Source organism: Mus musculus, chromosome 14 (genome assembly GCF_000001635.26).
Source record: "Mus musculus strain C57BL/6J chromosome 14, GRCm38.p6 C57BL/6J".
NCBI lineage: Eukaryota > Metazoa > Chordata > Mammalia > Rodentia > Muridae > Mus > Mus musculus.
Genome location: NC_000080.6, coordinates 45,325,914 through 45,350,162, shown reverse-complemented (window position 1 = coordinate 45,350,162; position 24,249 = coordinate 45,325,914). Strand labels below are relative to the sequence as shown.

Genomic DNA, 24,249 nt, shown 5'->3' with positions numbered 1-24,249 from the left:
TTAAAAAATAATCCAATGGCAAGTATTGTGGTAAATGCCTTTAATTCCACCACTCAGGAGAGGCAAGAAAATGTCTGTGAGTTGAGACTGGCCTAACCCACACAGTAAGTGTCCCAGGCCAGCCAGGGGTACATAGTGAGACCTTGTCTCAAAAAGAAAGGGGAAGCTGGGCAGTGGTGGCATACCCTTTTAATTCCAGCACTTGGGAGGCAGAGGCAGGCAGATTTCTGAGTTCGAGGCCAGCCTGGTCTACAGAGTGAGTTCCAGGACAGCCAGGGCTACACAGAGAAACCCTGTCTCGAAAAACCAAAGAGAGAGAGAGAGAGAGAGAGAGAGAGAGAGAAAGGGAGGGAGGGAGGGAGGGAGGGAGGGAGGGAGAGAGAGAGAGAGAGAGAGAGAGAGAGAGAGAGAGAGAGAGAGAAAAGAAGAATTACATACCTAGCTGGATCATTTATGGTTAGTCCTTTGGTATTTATGAAACTGAAGTTTGATGTCTTTATTTAAACAAGAATTAACTATAAATAATCTCAATTTTTAGACATTGACAATTTCCTTATACAACTTTTGATTGCCACATGAAATTAGAATTGTGTACAGGTAACAGAACTTTTGTTTTGAACATTTAACATTCCATAGAGTAGACACTCTCAGCCTGGTATTTACTGGAAGATATTTATAGAATCCACTGGTGAACCTAAGAAATAATAGATCGCTAGAAATCACATATATGTAAAATTACATGTCCATGAACAGACTTTTCCTGGATCCAGACCACAAAAAGGGAATTATTTTTCACATAAACCAAATTATAAGTATTACTTCCAGTCATAATCTTTAAAAAGTTAAAATTATCAAATACCTAACTGCAATAGGTAAAGAGAATTTCTTGGAAGACACAAGTACATGTATATACTCCATAACCCCACACTCTATGATCTATAAAAGAAGACATTCTTGTGGACTCTGTGAGTACTGTTTAAAATTCAAAGCCCTATTTTAATTTTCAACTTCATCCAGGTTTTCAAATCATATACTTACTAATCCAAAAGGACAAGAATAAATGTGCTTTTAGAAAAGACAAGAGTATATATAGGACAACTTAAAACAGATTTTATTGCTTTTTTTTTAAGGACGAGGAAAACAAAATATAAAATAAGTCATAAGAAATGCTCTCCTCTACTATCTCAATCATTTTGAATGTTGTACAAAATGCTCACAAAGCAAATATGAAAAGCTTCAGGATGTCTTTTGTAAATTCTGCTGAAGTAAATGCAACATCACCAAACATGACTTTCTTCTGTACCAATTTTTAAAAAATTACTGAATTACATACTATTATGTTGCTTATACATGTTTATTCACTTTTAATAAGATCATTGCCAATACATACATTATTTTCCTTAACTTTATTTTTACATTAAACCAATGTCTGTCATGCAGCCACCAAACCCTTCTAGTGAATCACACAGGTTTGTAGTCCAGCTTGGACTCCAGCTTCTTGGAGTCAGCCACTTTCCTGACTGCTTTCATGAAGTCTTCCTGAACTACAAAATCATGATCGGCACGAATTGCAAACATACCTGTGGAAAACAAAACAAATTGCTGCTTATAGTGTGTGCGATGCAGTTCAATCAGTAAGACAGCTAAGCTGGGAACAGTGGTACCTGACTGTAAGTAAGCTCAGCACTTAGCAGATCTCAAGTTCAAGACCAGCCTAACATGTCAAGACCTCATCTCAAAAGAAAAGGGGAAAGAAAACTAAGTGATCTTATCTCTATGGAGGAAATGTGAAGAGATATACACTTACTACTTCTGAGCCAGTAATGCTACTTCATACATTTTCATAAATAGCGTGAGCATTGTTTTTGAAATAAGCAGATACCACAATTACCTGACTATTTAAAATCTGGACTGTGTAGTACTTAATGAAATTAATATTCATTTAATAAAAATCCTGGCAGTATTAAGTGGTGGTACTTAATAAAAACACCTGGAACAAAACATCTGGGCTAGGATGGAACAGGTAGGATGTTTGCTTAACATATGCAAGATCTTAGGTTTGATCTCAAGCAATGCAAAACTAAACAACCAACTTGCAGTGACTTTAATAATGATTACCTGTCACTAAGCAAGGCTTAAGGTTGGGGATATAGCTGTCAGGAGTATTGCCTAGATTATAGACACTTGTTCAACCATCTGTACTGCGTACTATAAGCCTAAAATCCCAGCATTTGGGAGGGAAAGGCAGGATAATCACTATACACTGTATATTTCAAAAAGTTAGAAAAAAGGATCCTAGGTGTTTTCATAGTGAAGGGAACACAGGTAATCTCCAAGGAAGAAAAGCTCCAAGTCAGGTATGCAACACAGACCTTGGACCCACACATAAATGGCGCTCACTCTTGATGACATGTACAGTTACAGGTTGTAGTTAGAGAGAGAGACACTCTCTTCAGTGGTGTAGCCACAGGAAAAGGGTCCATTCTTCTCTAAGCATCCATACTTAAACTCAACGGATCAGGGACTGGGGAGATGGCTGCTCCTCCATAGGACCTGAATTTAATCTGATCTAAGTATTACATAATATATACATGTATACAAAAACATGGTTCCTATTAATGTGTGATTTCCTTCAAAGTTTTTCAATGTGAGAAAAAAAAAGCACCTATCAAAATTTGACAGCATCAGCTTTAAAATCACAGTACTGCCTTTTGACTTTAGCTTTTCCTGAAAGTCGCCCTTGATAATTATGTGGTCTGATTTTGGAATGTGATAAATTACCCTAGAGACATGCCTTGGGTCTGAATATTCTGAATGAAAACTAAATGACTTCAACCTGGCAGTGTTTCAAAGTCACTTGTTACCAAAAATAAAACTAGTATCACGAAATTCAGAATTGTATTTTAAAACTTCATTTTGAACAAATTCCAGGACATCAGTCTTCTAGAGCAATCTTTCAAATACTGGTCTTATGGGACTTGTCCATTCTAGTTCTAGCCACAGTGTACCAAACAGTCCTGCAATCAGGCTTCCCACAACATGCCTGTGGGCATGAGATCACATCCCCAAGGGCCAACTTTATTGGGGAACGGGAGAGGGTAGCTGGTAAATCAGTGTTGTAGGCTTGCATGTCCCGCCATACAACCTCAACAGCATTCTGTACGTTTCCCTAAAATCAAAGTCAGCTACTACAGTGGTGCATCCTCCTTTGCGTTGTTCAGTTCTACTTCTTGAAATCAAGTCTCAAATGCAAACCAAAAACCAGAAATCCTGCCAAAGTGCAGCTCTGCTTTTAGATAAGCTTAGAACATTGTTATTGATGGTAAAAATATACTTTTTATTCTCACCTGCTTCAGTACAAACATTTCTCAGGTCTGCTCCATTAAAGCCATCTGAAAGCTTTACAATTGCTTCATAATCTGTTTAGAAAAAAAAAATAACAGAAATCAGCTAGATAACAATAAAGATTCAATATTGATTTTTGCCCATAGAGAAAATTTAAATGGACTAGTTCATTTTGAATTTGATCAGCATTACCTGTGCTACTATTTTACAGCATTAACAACTAAACTTGCTGCAAAGTAAACTAGAATCAAAAAAATACTTTTGAATTTTCAACCAAAATTTCATTGAAATTTGTTGGTGCCTGCTTTTAAGCTGTAAAAACAAACGGAAGTAAGTGCAAAGCTGTGACTCATTAAACCTGCTGCACCCTTGTAATCAACCCCAAGATTTGGGAGGGTGGTAAAGAAAAGCTCCAAGTCAGGTATGCAACACAAACCCTGCACCCACACATAAATGGCGTTCACTCTTGATGACATGTAAACAATTACAGGTTATAGTCAGAGAGAGAGAGACTCTCTTCAGTGGTGTAGCCACAGGAAAAGGGTCCATACTTCTCTAAGCATCCATACTTAAACTCAACGGATCAGGGACTGGAGAGATGGCCGCTCCACAGGACCTGAGTTTGATTCCTAGCACCCACATGGTGCCTAACAAGTGTCTTAACTCCAGTTCCAGGCTCCAATTCTTTCTTCTGGTATTTAGGAATACCAGGCACCTACTTGGTGCACAGGCATACATACAGGCAAGCGCGCACACACACACACACACACACACACACACACGCACAGCATGTACATAAAATAATAAAATTTAAAAAACCAAAAAACTCACTCAGTGGCAAAATAAAACATAATTAGAAGATGAAAAGAGGAAGAAATCAGATGCATGGAAGGGGAACAAGAGAAAGAAATGGGGTGAATATGGCCAAATACAAAATACACATGCATGTACACACATACACATGGCATAATGAAACTCAGTACTGTTTATAGTGTATTATAACAAAAATTCTAAGGACTAGGGGACGACCCAGTAGTAGAGTGCATGTTCTGCATTTCTAAAGTCCTGAGTTCAATCACCACACCACAACATAAAAAAGTCAAGCAACAAAAACAAAACAATTTGGGGGCTGGGGAGATGGCTCAGTAGCTAAAAGCACTTGCGCCCTTGCAGAGGACTGAGGTTTGGGTCCCAGTACCCATGGCGTGGCTAACAACTGTCTAACTCTGAGACAGATGTGGTAAACAGACATACACTTAGGCACATACAAGTACACATAAAATATATAAGTATATAAACAGTAAGTGGAATGTACTTTAGTCATGCAAGGCAAATGTAAAATATACTAAAGGTAGAGATAATTTTATCAAAACAGAACCTTTAAATGATATAGCAAGCATTTATTAGCTTTCTGATTTTCTTTGCAAATTTCAAGTTGTATGGGATCTGGAATAACAACAGTGAACTCTTTCTCCTCACAAAGTAGACATGGCTTGAAGAACTATAGCTCTGTGCTAGCTATGAATGTGACAGAGACAGTGAGAGGAACAGCAGAGCATCAAACACCTTTGTCGGCAATAAAGAACTGGCCAGTCTCTATACAGGGACTCCTCAGTCAGCACGTAACCATGGGCAGGTCACTAACCTTCCAAGAGCAGGGATTCCCAAGGATACCATAGTTATCTAGCACCTTAGGAGAGCTCAGTATTTCTAGAAGATACTCATAACCTCATTTTTTAAAAAAAAGATTTATTTATTTATTTAACTTATTATAGCTGTAGCTGTCTTCAGACACACCAGAAGAGGGCATCAGATCTCATTTCAGATGGCTGTGAACCACCGTGTGGTTGCTGGGATTTGAACTCAGGACCTCTGAAAGAGCAGCCAGTGCTCTTAACCACTGAGCCATCTTGCCAGCCCTGGACCAATCTTTCCAGCTTAAAAATCCTCGTAGGGACAATGAAATAAGTGGTAATAATCAACCATCTGTAGCTATTTAGAGCCATCAAGTTCTAAAGAGTTTTCCTTTATTGTTTTTTTATTGAGAGAAGGTCTTACTATGTAGCCCTGGTTGGCTGGAAGCTCTATGTAGACCCAGCTGACGTCAAATTCTCAGAGATCTTTCTGCTTTTGCCTCCAGGGAGCTGGGATTGAAGTTGTGGGACATTATACCAGCTCTAAGAAATTCTTGTTTTAGTAGTAATAATGACTGAACCCAGGACCTCAAGCAGCCTAGACAAGCAATCTGCCACTGTGCTACTTTCTAAAGCTGTCAAGACTTATACTAGATTCCCTTAGTACAGAAGTCAACAAGCACTTTGTGTAAAAGGAGAAAAAATAAAGCCTGCTCTGCAGGCTTTCTGTCAAAACTACTTCACTCTACTGTTGTGGTGGGAAGGCAGCCATAACAGCATGCAAATGAATGATACAGATGAGCTACTTCAAAACTCTTTTACAAAAGAACAGCCAAGGAGAACTCAGCTTATGAGCCATGTTTCGCTACATGTTCAGCCCTCACTTACATATGCATTTTATAATATTTAAAATTTTTATTTTAAACTTATTTTAGTTTTTTGAGACAGGGTTTCTCTGTGTAGACCAGGCTGGCCATTAACTCAAAGGTCTGCCTGTCTCTGTCTCTTGACGGTAGGTGCCACCAACCACCTCCTGGCTAAACATATTTATTTTTATGTGTCCGGGTGTTTGTGTGTGCACCATATGCACACAGTGCCCTCTGAAGCCAGAAGAAGGTGTTGGATCTCTTCAGACTTCAGACTGGAGATACAGCTGCTAATGAGCCGTCATGTGGGTGCTGGGAAATAAACCCAGAACCTCTGGGAAAGCAACCAGAGCTCTTAACTGCTGAACCTTCTCTCCAGCATACACATGTAACTATTTTATATTTTTTCTACTGCCCTCTGGTTTGTAGCAATACTTCCAATCTTCACACTTTATTCTTCTGAAAAGATAAAAGCATTCAGAAGAGTCCATAAACTCCTAGGCTACCTGGGACACTGTCGGCAGCAGCATCCTGTTGTGCTATGCTTCATTTACCCGATGCATACTTGAATAATCACTCTACTTTCTTACCTATTTCACCATGCTTTGTAATAGGTCCTGCGTGGATTTTCAATATATCTAATCTTGCTTGTTCATTTGGTAAATCGATATCTGAAAATAGAGAGAAACTATTTTGTACTCCAGTTGATAGTTTAATAGAGTAGAAAGAGGTTGGGTAAAAAGATAAAACTGACAGAGAGAAAAACAGAGCAGATAAAGAAAAGAGAGTAACTCACGTATTTTTCTATCTAATCTTCCTGGGCGCAGCAAAGCAGGATCCAGTGTATCTGGTCTGTTTGTAGCCATGATCATTTTAACTCTATGCAGAGTATCAAATCCATCCATTTGATTTAGTAACTACATAAAAAATTAAGAGACAGACTTTACCAAACACATGCATTTTTGTTCACATATGTACAAAGTTTAACGAAATAAAAATTATTAAAAGATAACTAGCTGACTGATGATGTCTGCTAGTTGATGATATATTATCAGTTATACGAATACACTAATAATTGTGTTGCTCTAAAATATCTCTTATAGTTTTGGCTTTTGTTTTAAGACAGAGTCTCATGTACCTTAGGCTATGTTTGTTTGATTTTTTTTAATGTTCAGTGGTGTTTTGTGAGGTCTATATGAGGACGCCACAAGCCTGGAACTGGAGTTAGAGACAGCTGTTAACTGTCATGTGGGTGCTGAGAATTGAACCTGGGTTCTTTGGAAGAGTAGCCAGTGCTCTTAACTGCTGAGCTATCTCTCCAGCCACAAGACTTTATATTTTAAATTTAAAATACTGTATACAGAGACAGTCCTAAGTTCATGGTCAGACTGGTCTATGTAGAAGTTCCAAGCTAGTCAGCGCTACGCAGAAGACAGCCTGTCTAAAAATACAAAACTGCTCATCCTCTGCCTACGTCTGTATAATCTGTAAACAACAACAACAAAAAATCGATTTTCAAACACTACAATAAAAAAAGATTAAAATCAAATGCCCTGTGCTACCTAGTTTCCATTTGCAGTAAATGGGATCTTGCATTACGTACCCTCTTCACTTCATCACCTCCCTGCTCCATCATTAAAGCTAGTTTACTATATATATCATTGCACGGGACTGAGAGCTTCTGGAGAGGAGATGCACTACAGCCATGACCTCACAGTGGCTGTGATTACCTGTCAGGCAATAATTCCCACACAACTGGTGGGCTTATGAGGAGTTACTGACTGATGACTGCTGGAACACAGAGAGCAACTCTTCTTCAAGGGTATGGCCCCTAGAAGGTTGCTGATTCAAGCAGGAAACACTACTTGGACTCAGTTATTAAAAAGAAAGAACATGAAGGTGCGATGGTGTTGGGGGTGTTAGGAGTGAGAGTGAGGAGGTGGGGTAGATGTGAAGACACACAATATGTATGCATACATGTATGCATACATGAAGTTATCAAAGAATAAAAAATGTTTTTTAAAAATTCTATTTTAGCTGTCATAGTCTTAGTAATAAAGCTCAAAAGTGGTTTTCAGAGTAGCCACAAACATAATGCAACTCATTTACTGCTGAAAGTCTTAATATATGTTACTCATACCTTTACCAAACCAGCATAATCAATCGCTTAACAATAATTTATACATCTGAATAGCTGATCTATTTAAAAAAACTATAGAGTACTACAATTTTACCAAATAGGATTTTATATGTTTTTTTTCTAGTATTCTTACTTTACCTCTTTATATAAAAACATTAAAACTAACCATATGTTTTAATTCACATTTACACACTTAAGTCAGTTTAAACATAACATATTCTCCTTACTCATCATTTCCTTATGGTGAAAACATTGTATTCCATTACAGTCTTGAAATATACATTACATGTTTTTATAGAGATACGCAGGTACCTAACAAACAATAACTGCTTGTTCCTGAGTACCTGGTATCCACTGATCAACCTTTTCCTGTCTTTCCCTGTTCTTTAGTGAGTAACCTCCTCCTTTTGTGTATGTGTATAGATATAATATGTATGTGTGGGGTCCTTCTGGAGACTAGCAGCAGAAGGACATTGGTGTACTTTGCCTCTCTGCATTATTCTCTGGAAATGGAGTCTCTCACTGAACATGAAGCTCCATCAGCAATAAGCAAGTCTGAGCAACTCTAGTCTCGACCCTCATTATGCTGCCCTTATAGATGTATGACTGCCAAGAAAAGCTTTACCTCAGTCCATCATACTTGCAAAGCAATCACTCTTTCCCACTGAGCCATCTTCCCAAACTCCACAGTAATCATTTTTCTTACTAGGGATTATGGTACAAGAATGCGTTCATTCCTGGCAACATCTCAAACACTTGTTCACCTTCAAATATGCAATATTTAGTTTTTTATTAATAAGTTTTTCTTTATAAATCCTCTTTACCAAACATTACCTCCATTAAAGTTCTCTGAATCTCTCTGTCAGCTGATGTTCCCTCAGAAAACCGACGGCCACCTAAAGTAATAAATTTGGGAATACATAGACATTATTCTTTTGTTCTGTGCCCATCATTTAATAAAACAGAATGTAATAGTAGCCGGTGTTAAAAATACTAAGTAAGCCGGGCAGTGGTGGTGTACGCCTTTAATCCCAGCACTTGGGAGGCAGAGGCAGGCAGATTTCTGAGTTCGAGGCCAGCCTGGTCTACAGAGTGAGTTCCAGGCTTGAAGCTCTGAGAAGGCCTATGCAGGCAGGTGGTACTGAGGATGCCCACTCGCTGTGCTACCTACTGCAGACAAGTCAGAGCTGCTTACTGCTCAGGCAGGACCTTCTTTCAGGTTTTTAAACAATTTCTAACAAAAAAGTATTTAAGATAAAATTGAAAAGGTTTCATTCTTACCAATAGCATCTATTTCATCCATAAAAATGATGCATGGCTGGTGGTCCCTGGCATAATTAAACATTTCTCTAATCAAACGAGCACTTTCACCAATGTACTTGTCTACAATAGAACTAGATACAACCTGTTTAAAAGAAAAATAGTAATACAAATTAGACAAATCAAAGAAATTTCATTTAAAAAAATATAAAAGAATTTCCCTTACCTTTAGGAAGTTGCAGTCCAGCTGGCTGGCAACAGCTCGTGCCAAGAGTGTTTTCCCAGTGCCTAGAAATATCAAATGAAGTTGGGTTCAAAGCAGAACCATTTTTAAAAGCCTTTCAATAACTCTTGGAGCTTAGTACTTAAGAATGCTTGCTGCTCTTCCCAGGACAAGAGTTTAGTCAGTCCCTAGCACCTCTAACGGCATCTTATAATCACATACAACCTCCCACATATGGCACTCACTTGCACAGATACACACAAACAAATAACCAATAACATAAACATAATGGTAGTGAATTTTCTAAAACTGAAGCTAAATCCTACATAGAATTTTTACTTAAAAATTCTGATGCCCTCTTCTGATGTGTCTGAAGACAGCAACAATGTATTCAAATATATAAAAATAAATAAATCTTTAAAAACTTTTAAAACCATCCTTCCTGATTTAAATTAGTAAATAACTGTAACATTAAAACTGTGACACTGTTATATGTATACATTCTAGATTGATAAAACCACGCTAATTTACATATCTATTAACTCATATGGTTATTACTATGTGGTGAAAACCAAGTCTTCTTTCATCAATTGGAAATACCTAATACGCCAACAGCTAACTTTTTGTGTGTTTTTTCTGTGACCTCAACCCATCCCTCTTCCCACAGCCCTTCTTAAACAAACCACTCTCTGTAAGTTCAACTGTCTAAAATCCCGCACACAAGTGAGATCATGTGGTATCTTGTCTGTCTTTGCGTGCCTGCTTACTTCCCTTAGTATCACCACTGCAAGATTGATCCATGTTGACACAAAGGACAGAAGTTACTTCTCTGTGAAGACACAATCATATTCTACTGTGTATATGCATATACCACATTTTCTTTACCCTTTCATAAGTTGATGGATACTAAGATTTTCTTATCTTGGCCACTGTAAATAGCACTGCAATAAACATGGAAGTGCCAACATCTCTTCAACATACTGATTTCAGCTGTCTTGCATGAATACACACACACACACACACATATACCACACCACCCCTCAATTGCCAAGGAATATAGTACTTTTATTAATTTTTCTGAAGAACCCCAAACTGTTTTCTAAAATGGCTACATCAACTTACATTCCTATCAGCAATATAGCTTCTCTTCTCTCCATCTTTGCCAATGCCTGGTTTTATTACATTCATTCACTCTTTTCTTGGTAACAGACATTCTAACAGGTGTGAGACAATATCTCATCTCGTAATTTTAAGCACAATGAATATAGAACTTTAGAAATAAATAAAAAGTTACAATATGGGCTATATACATTGAATGAATCTTTTTGAAAATTATTTATGTATTTTATGTATATAGGTGTTTTGTCTACATGTACATTTGTACCCCAAAAGAGGGTATTAGATCCCCTGGGACTATAGTTATGCATGGTTGTAAGCCACTGTGTGGGTGTTACAAATTGAACACATGACTTCTGGAAGAGGAGCCAGTGCTCTTAACTGCTAAGCCATCTCTCCAGCTCACGAACAGATCTGTTATCTGTACATGATATCTTTAGCATCAATCATTAGTTATTTGGAAACTAGAGGGTGAGTGAATTATGCAATTTCCTTAAATATTGACATTTTTCACCATAAAATATTCAAAATCATTTACTGGTATCACTATACATCTTATCAGGAAAGTCTTCTAGAATTAACATATTAAAGCTGTCAAATTCACTGGGTCTAGTAAACATTTTTTAAAAATTCTAATTTTCGGGTTGGAGAGGTGGTGCAGCAGTTAAGAGCAATAGCTGTTCTTCCCAAGTTCAATCCCAGCACCCAGATGGTACCTCACAGCCATCTCTAACTCTAGTATTAGGGGATCTGACACACTCTTCTGGCCTCTTTGGGCACCCAGAGGCACACATGTGGTACACAGACACACATGTAGGTATGTCAACTTGATACAAGCTAGAGTCATTTGATAAGGAGCCTCAACTGAGAAAATGCCCCCAACTGGGCAAGTCTGTGGTGCATTTTCTTAGTTAGTGATTGATATGGGAGGGTAAGCCTGTTACTGGAAGCGCCAGCCTTGGTCTGATGGTCCTTAGTGTTATAAGAAGGCAGGCTACATTAGCCATGATGGGAAAGTCAGTAAGCAGAACTCCTCCATGGTCTCTATCGATAGGCTCCTGCCTTCAGATTGCTGCTCTGTTTGAGTTCCTTCCTTGACTTTCCTCAGCAATGCAGTATAACATGAGAGCCAAAAGCTGAAATAAACCCTTTCTTCTCTGAGTTGATTATGGTCATGTTTTTTAGCACAGCAATAGAAACCCTAACTAAGACACACATATTCATAAAGATAAGTTGTTTTTTAAAAGTTCTAATTTTACTTGCCATCTCAAATTTTATGACTACTAACAGTACTTACTTTACTTGTTCTAGAAAAACTATAAACTAAATAACCAACTGCCAGACTGAATAACCAATTATCTAATCTCCAGAAAGCAACAATCTGAGTCACTACAGACTGCAAATTGTCCTTTTAAGTAAAACCTATCCCATGTGAAGCCTCCCACTCAATGACGGCATAAATGCTTTGCCTGAGCACACTATACTCTTCAGCATGCAATTGTACAGAAGTACTTTCTGTTCTTGCTCCCATTTCATCACAAAAAACAGCTCTTAAGAATAAAATATTAATAAAATTTATCATTTTTACCCCTTTACTAGCAACATTCAAAGGGAAACTGGCATCTTTGCCGAAACTGCAAGTATGTGGTGGTCAAGAACAGTGATTACCAGCATTGTGATGCCAGTGTTGAGCAACTTTACCACAATGCCTTTGTACCATCAATAGATGGCAAATAATAGATTAGATTGATGCCAGTGGTTTTGATCTTGCAGCTCCATTAAAGTTTCTCAGGGACACCTGTTTCTATGAAATGAACTTTAAGGGCTATGGTATATAGAATTACATGGATGGGGACAAGGCATAGAAGGACTCCACATGCCTGACGGAAGAGCAGATGTCAACCTTTACTCTCAATAGAGTGGAAATTGGGATTACCTATATTAAATTCCTGTCTTACAACTTTTTAATTCCTTCATCTACTCCTTTTCTAAAGGAGATAATCTGATACCAACCTGGCGGTCCATAGAGCAAACAGCCTTTTGGAGGTATTATTCCTACACGCTGGAATAATTCTGGATTTGTAAGAGGCAATTCTATTACCTGGAAAAGAAGTTGCAGGTTTCTTAAACAGTAGAAAATTTTAATATATTTTAAAATACTTAAAGTCTAATAATACCATGTTACAATCTCTGAGAAAACTACACTTTCTTGCTATACAAAATGACTTAAATATTGTTTTTATTTCAGATGAAATCTCTTAAAAACAAAAATTAAAAAGTAGTGGTTGTTTCTAGCAAGCTACATATTAGATTGTACAGATGTATATACTTTGTAAAAAAATGTATTAGAATTACATATTTAAAAATCTGTACATTCATATCAGGTGCATATTTCACAACAATAAAAATTACAGTATAAAGAAACAGAGAAGCTGGGTCCACTGGCATACATCTGCAATTCATGCTACTCAGGAGGCCAATGCAGGGTGACAGCAAGCTCGGTCTAGAGTAGGTAATTTACCAAGATGTATCTCAAAAGACAAAGTGAACAAGAACGAGTGCAGCTCAGGAACGGAGCACCTGCCTGGCACGTGAAATCCTAAGTTGAATTCCCAGTATTACAAAATGATCATAGTCAGCAAAGAATAAAAGAATCTATAATAATTACAGAATACAGAGCAAAATAGTCATAAAACAAGGAATGTTTCTGATGTCATAATTGGTTACTATCACAAAAGACATAAAATCTCTTCTGCTAGCATTATGTCACAGCTTTTTTTTAAAAAGTTATTTTTTACTCTCATTCAGAGGATTTAAAAAAAAAAGGGCAGGCGGGCAGGCTGGCCATGTACTCAGTTGGTAGAGTGCTTGCCTCACCTAACATGTCCAAGCCCTGGGGTCCAGCTCCAGCACGGCTGATGAGAGTGTGGCAGTGAGTGCCCACAACATGCAGCACTAGGGAGGAGAGAGAGAGTGGGAGGAGCAGAAGTTCCAAGTAACTTTCTGATGTTCAATGAATTTAAGGCCTGAGATATATGAGATACTGTGTCAGAGGAGGAGAAAAGAAAAATAGGAGGAGGAAGAAAGGAGGAGTATGAGGAGGAAGAAGAGAAGGAAGAGGAAGAAGAGGAGGAGGAGGAGGAAGAGGATCTGGCTATCCAATTTATTTATAGCACCAACTACTTGAAATACCATCTGTGTGATGTTACTGAATGTTTCTGATGCCATGAAGCATGATTAGTATAAACTAAGTGTGAAGAAACCAAAACCACCAACATTCCAAAATATCTGAGGATAAAAAGTGTGTGTAAGTGTGTGTGTGTCTCCTACTCCTTGGCAGATGGGATGCAGCCAAGCACTGTGGGAGGGAGGCAAGTTTCATGAAGACATTTCCTTTTCCTTCTCTTACCCCCTCACTATCCTGAACTCAGTATATACTTTGATTTCATAGTCAGGCCAGTGCTTCTTTATATATTGCCAAGAAAAATCTGGTTTCATAATCACCTGGAATGCCTGTTCCCTACCCCAATCTTCAAACTACTCAGACCAGTTTCCTTTAATTTTTTAAAATATTTATTATTATTCTGTGTACAAATATATGTCTGTGTCCCTATGTGTGTCTGTGTCCACATGCATGTGCTAATGCACTTGTGCATGATGAGGAGGAAGTGTATGGCACAGCACACTTGTGGGCAAGAGAAGACAACTTTATGGAGTCGGTTCTTCTGCCCTCCTTCACCTGGGTCCCAGGGATCAAACCCAGGTTATCTAGCCTTGTGTGGCAAGCACTTTTACTGACTAAGCCATCTTAACAGCCCAAGCAGTTTATACTTTAATAATGGTTTCAAAATGTGTAATGAGCTGAGGTCTAAGAATTATGAACCACCATGAACTACACATTCAAGAACTACTCCCAACTCTTCTCATTCATTCCTAAATACTTAGGCTGGCCTCGGGAAACATAAATCAGTAAGACAGTGTAACTTCCCAGGTTATGAGACACGGCGATCCTAATCTAATTCATCACTTGAAAGCTTATAAACTTCTGTAGCCAGTATTCTAAAGAGCAACAAATAGTTTGAAAAAAGATAAAAATATTTGGGGGCCAAGGTAACACAGTTTTTATTGTACTGGGTTCAACATCACTAGCTTTAGGAAAACCACACAGCATGTTGCCCAGTGTGCAACTAGTTGACCTAAGCACACTGAAGACAATTGGAAATGTAAATGGCAAAGGTATTAGATACCAATATTTCTTCACTTTGCCCTATATTCTTTTTTGGACACAAAAAGGTGACTTTACCAACACTCCAAAATAGCAAGCAGCAGTAATCTTTACAGTTACAAATTCATTGCTATTCTCAGCAGAGTTACAAATGTATAATAAGCAGAAGCTACTATTGAGCCAAAAACAAAATGAAATGAAACAAAACAAGAAAAACCAACCAAACAACAACAACCCAAAATGTAATTTTACACCATTTCTCCCTTCAGACATCCTAAAAGCAATAGGGCAATAGTCTGAGATCAGAGAACACAACACCCACCTCTCTTAACTCCCGAATCTGTTCTGACAGGCCTCCAATCTCAGAATAAGATACATTTCCAGGATCCTCGTGAGACATGTTATAAACCAATGGATCCACCTCTCTTGGCAGATATCTAGGATGAAAAAAAAAAAAAATCAGAAACTTTTCTCTCAAGGGATTTCGTCTTAGCTTGTGGATTATGCAAGCACCTTCTAAAGACCTTGAACTTAATAGGTAAGGGGTAGTAAAATCTTCAATGATTCCACAAATCCTGTACTTTAGAAAACCTCCCCTCTAAGAAAATGGGAAGTAAACAATGAGAAACCCACCTCATGATGGTTAGTGTGGTCATATCCAAAGCAACTCTGGTTCCTGGCTTCAGCTTACTTTTGTCAAGCTGGTTTCATAAAACAAAAGATGTTACACAAACATTTAAAAGGGGAAATGCTACTTTAACAAGAGCTTAATATTCAGAAACCATATATATATTTCAATACTACATAAGAGACACAAATATCACATTATAAACTCCCTGTCAATAGAACTTAAAAAAAAAATCCCTTAGTGAATATTTTGGGGAAAAAGAAAGGAAAATGGTTTGCAAGTGTATCTATAAAATGTCTTTTGAACATCTTCTAGAAGAAAAAATTTATATACATAACCCTAAGAGGAAAGGAAACAGGTTTCCTTTAGAAGATTTCTATTAACATACTAAGGAATGCAAGCCTGTGGTGCTACTGCACGCCTTTAATCTAGCACTTGGGAGGCAGAACCAGACAGATCTCTGAGTTTAAGACCAGCAGGATCTACAATGGGAATTCCAGGATATCCAGGGCTACACAAAGAAACCTTATCCTCAAAAACAAAAACCATACTAAGGAATGCAAACGAACAAAAAAACCAAAACTCACTCCTGTGCCCTTGTACACAACACTCCTCATAGTGAACACATCAGGTTGGATAATTACTACATAGTTAAGCATGTTGACTTCTTGGTTACAATCGGATACTCTATTCTATAGATGCACTGAATATATACTGAAGATCTCACTTGTCAGAAATAAAAAGTTATGTTCCAATAGTTTCAAAACTGTTTACCATCGTATTTTTAGAATTTTAACAACTTTGTACAGGACTCTACAATGAGCTATAAATTTAGATTGAATTGTGCTCACTAAACTAGAAATGATCTAGAAAGTTAGTAATAACAACATTTGCTTCCTTTTCAACCCACCAGTATCTTCCAGATACTATATAAGACATCTGGACCATGGTCAAAATGATGGACAGTCCTAGAAGCATCATCAAAGCGATGTGGCTATTGGTGGAAGGCTGAGAAGTGACTGGGCAGGCACAAAATTAACACTGGGAAAGGATGGTGTTACCTTAGTCAGTTCAAAATGAAGTAAGGGGTAAGGAAATTGCTCAGGGCTGTTTTCAAGAGGGAGGACTTAAGCTCTTCTCTCTCACGTCTATAAAAAGCCAACTGGTACCTATTAGTCCAACATTGGTAGGTGGGGATAGGCAGATCCCAAGATCACTGGCCAGCTAGCCTAGCCAAGACTTCCTCCAGTTCTATGAGACCCTGTCTCAAAGCAGTAACACAGAGAATGATGTCCTGCTCTGGCCTTCCTATAGGTGCATTACACAATCACATGCATGTACCACATATATAATACACACACACACACACACACACACACACACACACACTTCCTCCAGTTCTATGAGACCCTGTCTCAAAGCAGTAACACAGAGAATGATGTCCTGCTCTGGCCTTCCTATAGGTGCATTACACAATCACATGCATGTACCACATATATAATACACACACACACACACACACACACACACACACGCGCGCGCGTAAAAATAGGCAAAACACTAAATAAAAAGACCTTTATAGCCGGGCAGTGGTGGCGCACACCTTTAATCCCAGCACTTGGGAGGCAGAGGCAGGTGGATTTCTGAGTTTGAGGCCAGTCTGGTCTACAGAGTGAGTTCAAAAGAAACTCTTTCAAAACAGTATCTTAGAAATGCCAATTTTTGGCATCCAGAGGGCCTTGAAAGGAATGCAAAAGCTAACTAAGACATAACAAAACTCCATTTTCATTAGTAGGGTTCACCAGGTGTCTCATGTGCTTGCCATGTATTTTGCTACTGTGCTACATCCCCAAACCTGGGCCTATAATACTTTCTAAATCTTCATTTTTATGTATATGGGTGTTTTGTCTGCATATATGCTGTGTTACCATGCAGGTGGCTGTAGAGACGAGAAGAGGACACCAGAGCCCTTGGAAATAGAGGTATAGATGATTGTGAGCCCTTGTTGAGTGCTGAGAATCAAACCCAGTTCCTCTGGAAGAGCTCCCGTGCTCTCAACAGCTGAGCCACTCACCAGCTCCTAGGCTTGTAGTATTCGATTACAAAACTATCTAGTTATATGCTGAAATCCTAAGATTAGCTTTAGCCTCAATGTTAAATATTATTCTAGAGTCATGTTATATCAACGTTTTAAAACCTGAACCCGGCATAATGGCAAATACTGTCCTGGTACTCAGGAGGCTGAGGTACCAGTATTGTTAGTTTAAAGGCACTATAGGCTACATAGCAAGATCCAGTTACAAAAAACAAAACCAACAATGAAAACGTAAACTCAATATGACAAATACTCCCAGAAAAAGTGCTTCAGCAAATGCTTAAGACACTTCCTAAAGAATAGAATGGTTTATAAATTGCAAATGCTACTGTCTCATTCTAAACTACTCACTTACACTGTAAAGTCTGCAAAATGAAATGCAGAGGTATTTCAATTTGCCCATTCTGGTCCAAATGACTAAAAAGTTAACTACCGCTGAGTCTGTAAGCAACATTTTTGAATGTTTAAATGTAAAACATGGGTAATTGATATGCTCTTCAAGAAAGACATCATACTAAACCATTTTCTTTCTAGTTTTAAAATGATTTGATTTCTAAGTACAGATATGAAACACTAGGGACTAAGAAATTCCAGGCTTTGCTAGTCATTTGCTGTGTCTGAACAAAGCACTCTTGGGAGTTATGGGCACAATGCCCCATCAGAAAACATTACCTGACGACGACAACCTACAACGTATCTTGGTCCATTTGTTGCTTTAACGATGACTAGAACAAATTGAAAAACAAAGTTAGAAAACAAATACATCTACATCTATGGTGAGTGTAGTTTTATGTCTGACCACTAAGAACAGTAAATACAAAATTTAGCTTATGTAAACAAAGACCAACTCCTTGTATTGTTGTCATTAGAATACTAGGCACTTCATGGCTATCCTGATGGGTTATTAAATAAAGGCACTTACTCCCAAGCTCATTGATCTTACTCAGGCCAATCTCTGGGTCCCATCTTACATGGCAGAAGCAGAAAAGCAACTCCCACAGTAGTCCTTTGATGCATGCACACACACATGCATACACATATACACATGAGTGCAGGGGACACAGACATAGAGACAGACACACATACATAAATAGATGAATTAAGAATTAGAAGGGCTGGAGAGATGGCTCAGCGGTTAAGAGCACTGACTGCTCTTCCTGAAGGTCTTGAGTTCAAATCCCAGAACCCACATGGTGGCTCACAACCATCTGTAATGAGATCTGACTCCCTTCTCTGTTCCTCTGTTCGCTGTCTGAAGACAGCTAAGTGTACTTACAAAGAACAATACATCTTTAGAGTGTGTGTGTGTATGTATGTATATACACACACACACACACACACATATATATGTATATATGTATGTGTATATGTATATATATGAATGAATTAAAACAGCCTTCCATAATGTCACACATGCCTAAAATTCCAGCACTGGAAAGCAAAAGGCTTGTGAGTTCAAGGCCAGTCTAGTCTACATAGGAAGCTGCATCCAGAGCTACATAGAAGTACCTGGCCTCAAAAATCAAAATAAAATGGGCATTTCAAAAGCTGGCAAAGAACTGGGGCTTTTTATTTTTTAATAATTAGTAAGTTAATCCACTTACATTTTTCTTCTGTTAACTGTTTTAGCACTTCACCTACAATCTGGAAAAGAAAAAAGGGGCATTACCTTTTGCCAATAGCTTAGAAATGGCAACATACTTTCAAACTTTATCACCTACCTGTCCAACACTTTGTAGTGCCTTCAAATCATTTTCAGACTTTTCATACTGCTTGGTAAGTTCTTTTAATTGTTCCCTTACTGAAATAATAAAATTTTGACATTTTAAATTAAACAACTGCATAAAATTTTTTACTTAGGTCTCTTTTACCTTAGGTTTCAAACCTACTGTTTCAAACCACAAAATAAGATTTTTTTTTCCAGTTTGTAGTGGATAGGTGGCATGTTTTAAAATGAAATGTAACAGAGAAAGTATCATATCTATTTTCTTGGTAGGAAATATTTTTAAGTTACATTTTTAACCGATAGTGACATCCTGCCACCTTCAGATTTGCTACAAAACTAAACGATAAGGTGAATCAAGCCTCCCATAGCTACACTAAGATCACCTGGCTTACTCTGGTTGTCCATACTAAATTAAGTCAACCAACGCAATTCTTCACCGAATCCTAGGCTGCGGTATTCTCTCATTTAATTAAATCACGCAGGGTTTTCAAAACGTGAATGTTCAGGGTATACAGAAAACTTGGTACTCAGTATGACGCCTGAGGGAAGACGAGAAAGGCTATTACAACCACTGAGCCCCCTTCTACCCCAAGTACAAGCCGCCTCCGTGAGTCCCGCGTCCGGCTGGAGCTTCTTTGACTCAAGCGTCCTCCCATCCCCGGGTCCCGAGACTCCAAGCCTGCCTTCCTGCACCCGGAATATGTCCCCAGCCCACTTGTACCTCACTCCTCTAATCTTCCCCTCTTCCACCTCAGAACTGTGGCTGTTCTCTATGCCACCGGACTGGGACTGGGGCCATACCCACGGCCGAGGCGGTGCTGCACCCCAGCGCGGGGCGGGATGACAAAGCGCCTCGTCCCTGGACTCGGGCCTTCCCAAGCCAGGCGCTGTTTTCGGGCTCAGCCGAAGCCTCCGCTCTATCAGAGACCGAAGCCGGTCCAGGCACTAGAGAGTGTGTCAAGGCTCACTCACGCTCCTTAAGACGGCCGTCAATCTCCTTGTGCTCTAGCAGCTTCTTGCGATAGTCCTGAAGCGCCTTATCTCTAGGGTCCGCCATGATGAGAAGCCGTCGCTCATAGGGGATGCCGGGAAGGGCCATGGCAGCCCGGGCGGGGGAGGGGGCGGGGCGAGGGCGCAGAGGCGGCCTGGGGCGGGACCGTGACTGGCTCCGCCCCTTCCGGCTGGCCCGCCTCTGGCTCCGGGCGCCGAAGTCAGTCACCTAGAGCGGCAGAAAGCCTCGAAAGCGCAGAAGATCGTCTCCGGTCACACTGTCCCCTGCAGGCCAGAGTGAGCAATGCCTGACTTAGCTACTGGCTGGCTCAATATTAAGTCACTGCTTTCTTAGAACGCCAAAGGATCTGTAATAAACTGAAAAGCAAGAGGAAATGACAAGATTTTTTTTTTTTTGAGACAGTGTCTTGTAATCCACACTGCCTTAGCACTCATTCTGCAGCGCTGGGCTTGAACTCTGGTCCTCCCCCCCCCCACCACCGGCTTCCTAGTGGAATTACAGGCAAACTCGAACATTCAGTATGTGCTGTGTGGAAATCGAATTCAGAGTCTCCGGCATGCTAAGCAAGAGCTTTCCCAACTGAGTCACATTTTCAAATTCAGCCTTTTTCTTTCCCAAATTATTTATTTTTATTTATGTGTTTATGTGTGTGCCTTAGTGTATACCTTAGGAGGGCAAGTGCTCACAGAAGCCAGTAGAGGGCATCGGATTTCTTGGCTCTGGAGTTACAAGCAGCTATGATTTAAAAAAAAAAATCTTATTTATTTTATGCATATAAATATCTTGCCTGCATGTATGTGTGTGCAGCACGTGTGTGCCTGGTGCTGGAGGAGGTCAGAAAAAACCACATGATTCCCCTGAAACTGGAATTATAGACGGTTGTGAGCCTCTATGTGGATACTGGGAACCGAACCCAGATCCTCTCCAAGAGCAACAAGTACGAATACCCTTTGAGCTATCTCTCTAGGCTCAGTGACTGTGTTCTTTTAAATTATTATTGACAGGCTGGGAGTGTACCTTTGGTAGAGTATTTGCCTAGCACACAGAAGCCCTGAGTTTATTAACCCCCAGCACCCTAAAACTGAATGAATGCACTCCACAAACACACAGAGATCTTTAGGAAGAGCCGGAAGCTCACATAACCAGTAAACCACTTTCCAGCCCAAAGATGCAGCCTTTTGATATCAATTGCATGAGCATAAGTAGGAAATTTTCAGTTACCCAATAAAGCACTGACCTGCTTGTAATCAGAATATTAGAAAATATTCTAACATGTAATAAGGAAATTAGAAATGATTTGAATAGGGGCCAGAGAGATGGTTCAGTGGGCAAAGGCGCGCTTGTCATGGAAGCCAGGTGACCTGAATTGGATTCATGGGACCCACTCAAAGTTGGCATGAGGTCCACATGCACAGATGCATAAATGATAATAAATCATAAAAATACCTTAATGTAGTAAATGCTACAATTGAAATAAAAGGATATTGTGGGATAAGGAGGAGAATAAATTTTGAACATGTCTGAGAGCAGAAGGGGCCCCATTATGCCACCACGTGGAGAGCCTTCTGAAGAGATTAAACAGCAAGTGCATGATTCTAAGGTAGCAAAGAGTTTGTCTCACTTCTATCAGAGAAAGGAGGCCAGCAGAACTGGAAGGAAATGGGCTAGAGATGTAGAACACAAGATAAAGTTTCTGCAGCGACCAAGGTAGGAACTTTGAAGTCTGCTAGGACTATCTCAGATCTCTGTGGTGGAGGGGTGGTGATATCTTGATGTCTTCATAAAATCAGCATAATTGTACATATGTAAAAAGGTTGTCATGGGTATTAAATAGACAATATAACTAAAGATGTTAATCCAAAATGTGGCATATGGTAATTGTATTCTTTTAAATTGTTATTCTCATGCTGGGAGTATAACATTGGTAGAATACTTGCCTAACGTACAGCTGAGTTTAACTCCCAGCACCCTAAAAAAAAATGAATATGCTTTACAAATACATGTACAGTTATGTGAATTAATGCCTAAAGTGACAGTCTTCCAAATTTTCTTGGAGAAAATGGTGTGGTTATTATGTGAATTTTCTGTTGTATTTTTTTTTTCTAAAACTGGCTTTTGAAGGAGACAATAAGTAAATAAAGTGACAGGGAGTGTCCTTTCTCCCACACTATTTTGATCAAGTGAGTAGGTTCATACCAATATATATCAATTCTGACATCAAGAAGAAAAGACAAGGCAGAATATAAAAGGCAGTCCAATTTATATGGCTCAGCAAAAATATATGCACGCAGAGGCTGGAGAGATAACTTAGCTGTTAAGAGCACAGGTTACTCTTCCAGAAGACCTGGGTTCCATTCCCAGCACCCATATGGTGGCTCACAATCGTCCCATAACTCCAGTCTCAGGACGTCCAGTGGTCTTTTCTGGCTTCCCTGAGCACCAGGCATCCAAGTGGTACATATACGTATATGCAGACAAAACATCCCATACACATAAAATAGAGTACAAGTTTATTCTCCAAGGTTAAACAAAATTACATGAGCATAGATCAGAATGTCATTTCAACATCGTCTTCGTCAGTCTTTTTAATTCTGGGTTCTTTTTCCTCTTACCCATTTGGCAAAATTCTAACCTCAGCTGAACTTTCTGTGTTTCTCATGCCCACAGTAACCCTATTCTGTTGTGTGTGTATGAAAAAGTAACTCAATTTGTAAATATATACTCATATACGTGATTAAATGTTTAGTGTCTTTTCTCACTCCCTGTAGAAAGCCCAAGAACTTACGCAAAGATGGCGACTGTTTATTGCTCATGGATACATGTAGGACACTGTCTGAGAACATAAACTACATATCTATCTATCTATATATATATATATGAATTAACATATATTTATATATAAAAATATGTAAATGATATTAAGCACCGTGAAAGATAAGCAGATATATTTAACAAAAGTGTCTATAGAGAGATAGCTCAGTATGTACTTTACATTGAACCACAAATACTTCATGTCACAGTTTTGCTGGCTTAGCAACTTAGGAGCAAACCCAAGTTTGCTTTCCAGTATCCACATCTTGTGGCTCACAACATCCTGTAACTCCAGCTCCAGGGCATCTAGAGTCCTCCACAGGCAACTGCACTCATGCATGTGCACTCGTGTGAGTGCACACACACACACACACACACACAGACACAGACACACACAATTAGAAGTAAAATTAAATAGAAAAAAATTCTAAGAAATCTCACCAGTACTCAAAGAAGTTTAAATATCAGAGCAGAATAGAAAAGATATGAAAATATAGAATATTATTAGTTTATTTGGGAATCATTAAAAGAGGACTAAAGAAATGGCTTCAGGGGCTAGAGAGATGGCTCAGTGGTTAGGAGCATTGACTGCTCTGGCAGAGGTCCTGAGTTCAATTCCCAGCCAACATATGGTGGCTCACAACCATCTGTAATGGGATCCGATGCCCTCTTCTGGTGCGTCTGAAGACAGCTACGGTGTACTGATATAAATACAATAAATATAACTTTAAAAGCTAAAGAAAGAAAGAAATGGTTCGATGGTTAAGGCACTGGCTGCTGTTGTAATGGATCAGAGGATGGGGTTTGATTCCCAGGACTCACAGGGAAGCTTACAACCCTCTGTATTCCATTTGGACTCCAATCCCGGGGATCCATCGCTCTCTCCTGGCCTCCGTGGGTACGGCACACAAGCACATCACGCACACATACACATGTAGGTGAAACACTCATACACAAAAATATACTAAATATAATGTTTTAAAAATTAAGTAACAAAACAGATTTAAGCCTTCATGAGGCACACATAGTCTTCTAATCTATCTACCCCTTTAACTTAGGACTGCTGAGTAGAGTCATTTTAAAATGTGTTCACAGCTCTGACACTTAACCAATTTAGGAAATGGAGCCTAATTACTCTTGCACAGTCTAGTGATTCTTCCTGATGATT

The 24,249-nt window shown here is 39.0% G+C and overlaps 1 protein-coding gene across 2 annotated transcripts; it reads right to left on the bottom strand.

Moving 5' to 3' along the window:
• Positions 1-1,088: 1,088 nt before the first annotated feature.
• Positions 1,089-20,340, bottom strand: Psmc6 (proteasome (prosome, macropain) 26S subunit, ATPase, 6). Of its 2 annotated transcripts, none has more exons than XM_030247969.1 (14): positions 20,060-20,340; positions 19,254-19,333; positions 19,137-19,176; positions 18,205-18,257; positions 15,443-15,510; positions 15,132-15,246; positions 12,598-12,685; positions 9,472-9,533; positions 9,267-9,390; positions 8,820-8,881; positions 6,642-6,762; positions 6,436-6,516; positions 3,348-3,419; positions 1,089-1,580 (listed from the first exon to the last, which is right to left on the bottom strand). In XM_030247969.1, exons 5-14 carry the CDS (start codon positions 15,463-15,465, stop codon positions 1,462-1,464), a joined length of 867 nt encoding a protein of 288 aa, XP_030103829.1. In that variant the 5' UTR covers positions 15,466-15,510; positions 18,205-18,257; positions 19,137-19,176; positions 19,254-19,333; positions 20,060-20,340; the 3' UTR covers positions 1,089-1,461. The 2 variants fall into 2 exon arrangements, with proteins under 2 accessions (XP_030103829.1, NP_080235.2); NM_025959.3 differs by having other exon boundaries at positions 1,092-1,580; positions 20,231-20,339.
• Between the last annotated feature and the right edge of the window lie 3,909 nt (positions 20,341-24,249).

Coding starts and splice junctions, on each gene's coding strand:
- Psmc6 (NM_025959.3), bottom strand. CDS start 20,315: ATGGCGGACCCTAGAGATAAGGCGCTTCAGGACTATCGCAAGAAGCTG. Junction 9,534..12,597: donor TTTGCTCTATGGACCGCCAG/GTTGGTATCAGA, acceptor TGATATTTCTAG/GCACTGGGAAAACACTCTTG. Junction 3,420..6,435: donor TACAAAGCATGGTGAAATAG/GTAAGAAAGTAG, acceptor TTTTCTAAACAG/ATTATGAAGCAATTGTAAAG.